Consider the following 465-nt stretch of genomic DNA (forward strand, 5'->3'; position numbering starts at 1 on the left):
GTGGTGTTGTGCGTAATAATAGCTAGATCATTGATCACGACAAACGAGTGTCTTTTTTCGGAATTTTCAACAAACTCAATAAATTCCTGATCGTATTCACAGATAAATACAGGATCATTTAAAGAGTCTGGTTCGCATTCTGATTCGAACGCCTCGATAGCTGCATTCCAAGAATACTCAGAGCTGCTAATAGTCATATCGGGATTTTCAGAAACTTTCATACTTTCGAAGGCTTAATAGTAAGGCCTGTGAATTTCAAACTCAATTCTAGGGTTGGTCGCTGCAACCCGCAGCGTGGGATCATTACTGATATGTAAACGGAAATATTTGTTACGAATTACGTGCGATCTATTTATTCGCCAATCGTGATTTGACAAAAACATGAGTTTAAAAATAGATTTCAATTACCACCCCCAAATTAATCCTACTTTTAATCAACTTCTAACCCTTTTCATTGAGTGATCT

At 37.0% G+C, this 465-nt stretch overlaps 1 protein-coding gene across 1 annotated transcript; it reads right to left on the bottom strand.

Annotated features, from left to right (window-relative positions):
• Positions 1–221, bottom strand: DI09_404p10 (uncharacterized protein; the record flags this gene model as incomplete). The annotated part of the gene is made up of 1 exon (XM_013382218.1): positions 1–221. A coding segment is annotated over one exon (221 nt), but the record flags the coding sequence as incomplete, so codon positions are not given.
• Positions 222–465: the final 244 nt, after the last annotated feature.

The sequence above is a fragment of the Mitosporidium daphniae genome (genome assembly GCF_000760515.2).
Source record: "Mitosporidium daphniae strain UGP3 chromosome Unknown contig-402, whole genome shotgun sequence".
Lineage (NCBI taxonomy): Eukaryota > Fungi > Microsporidia > Mitosporidium > Mitosporidium daphniae.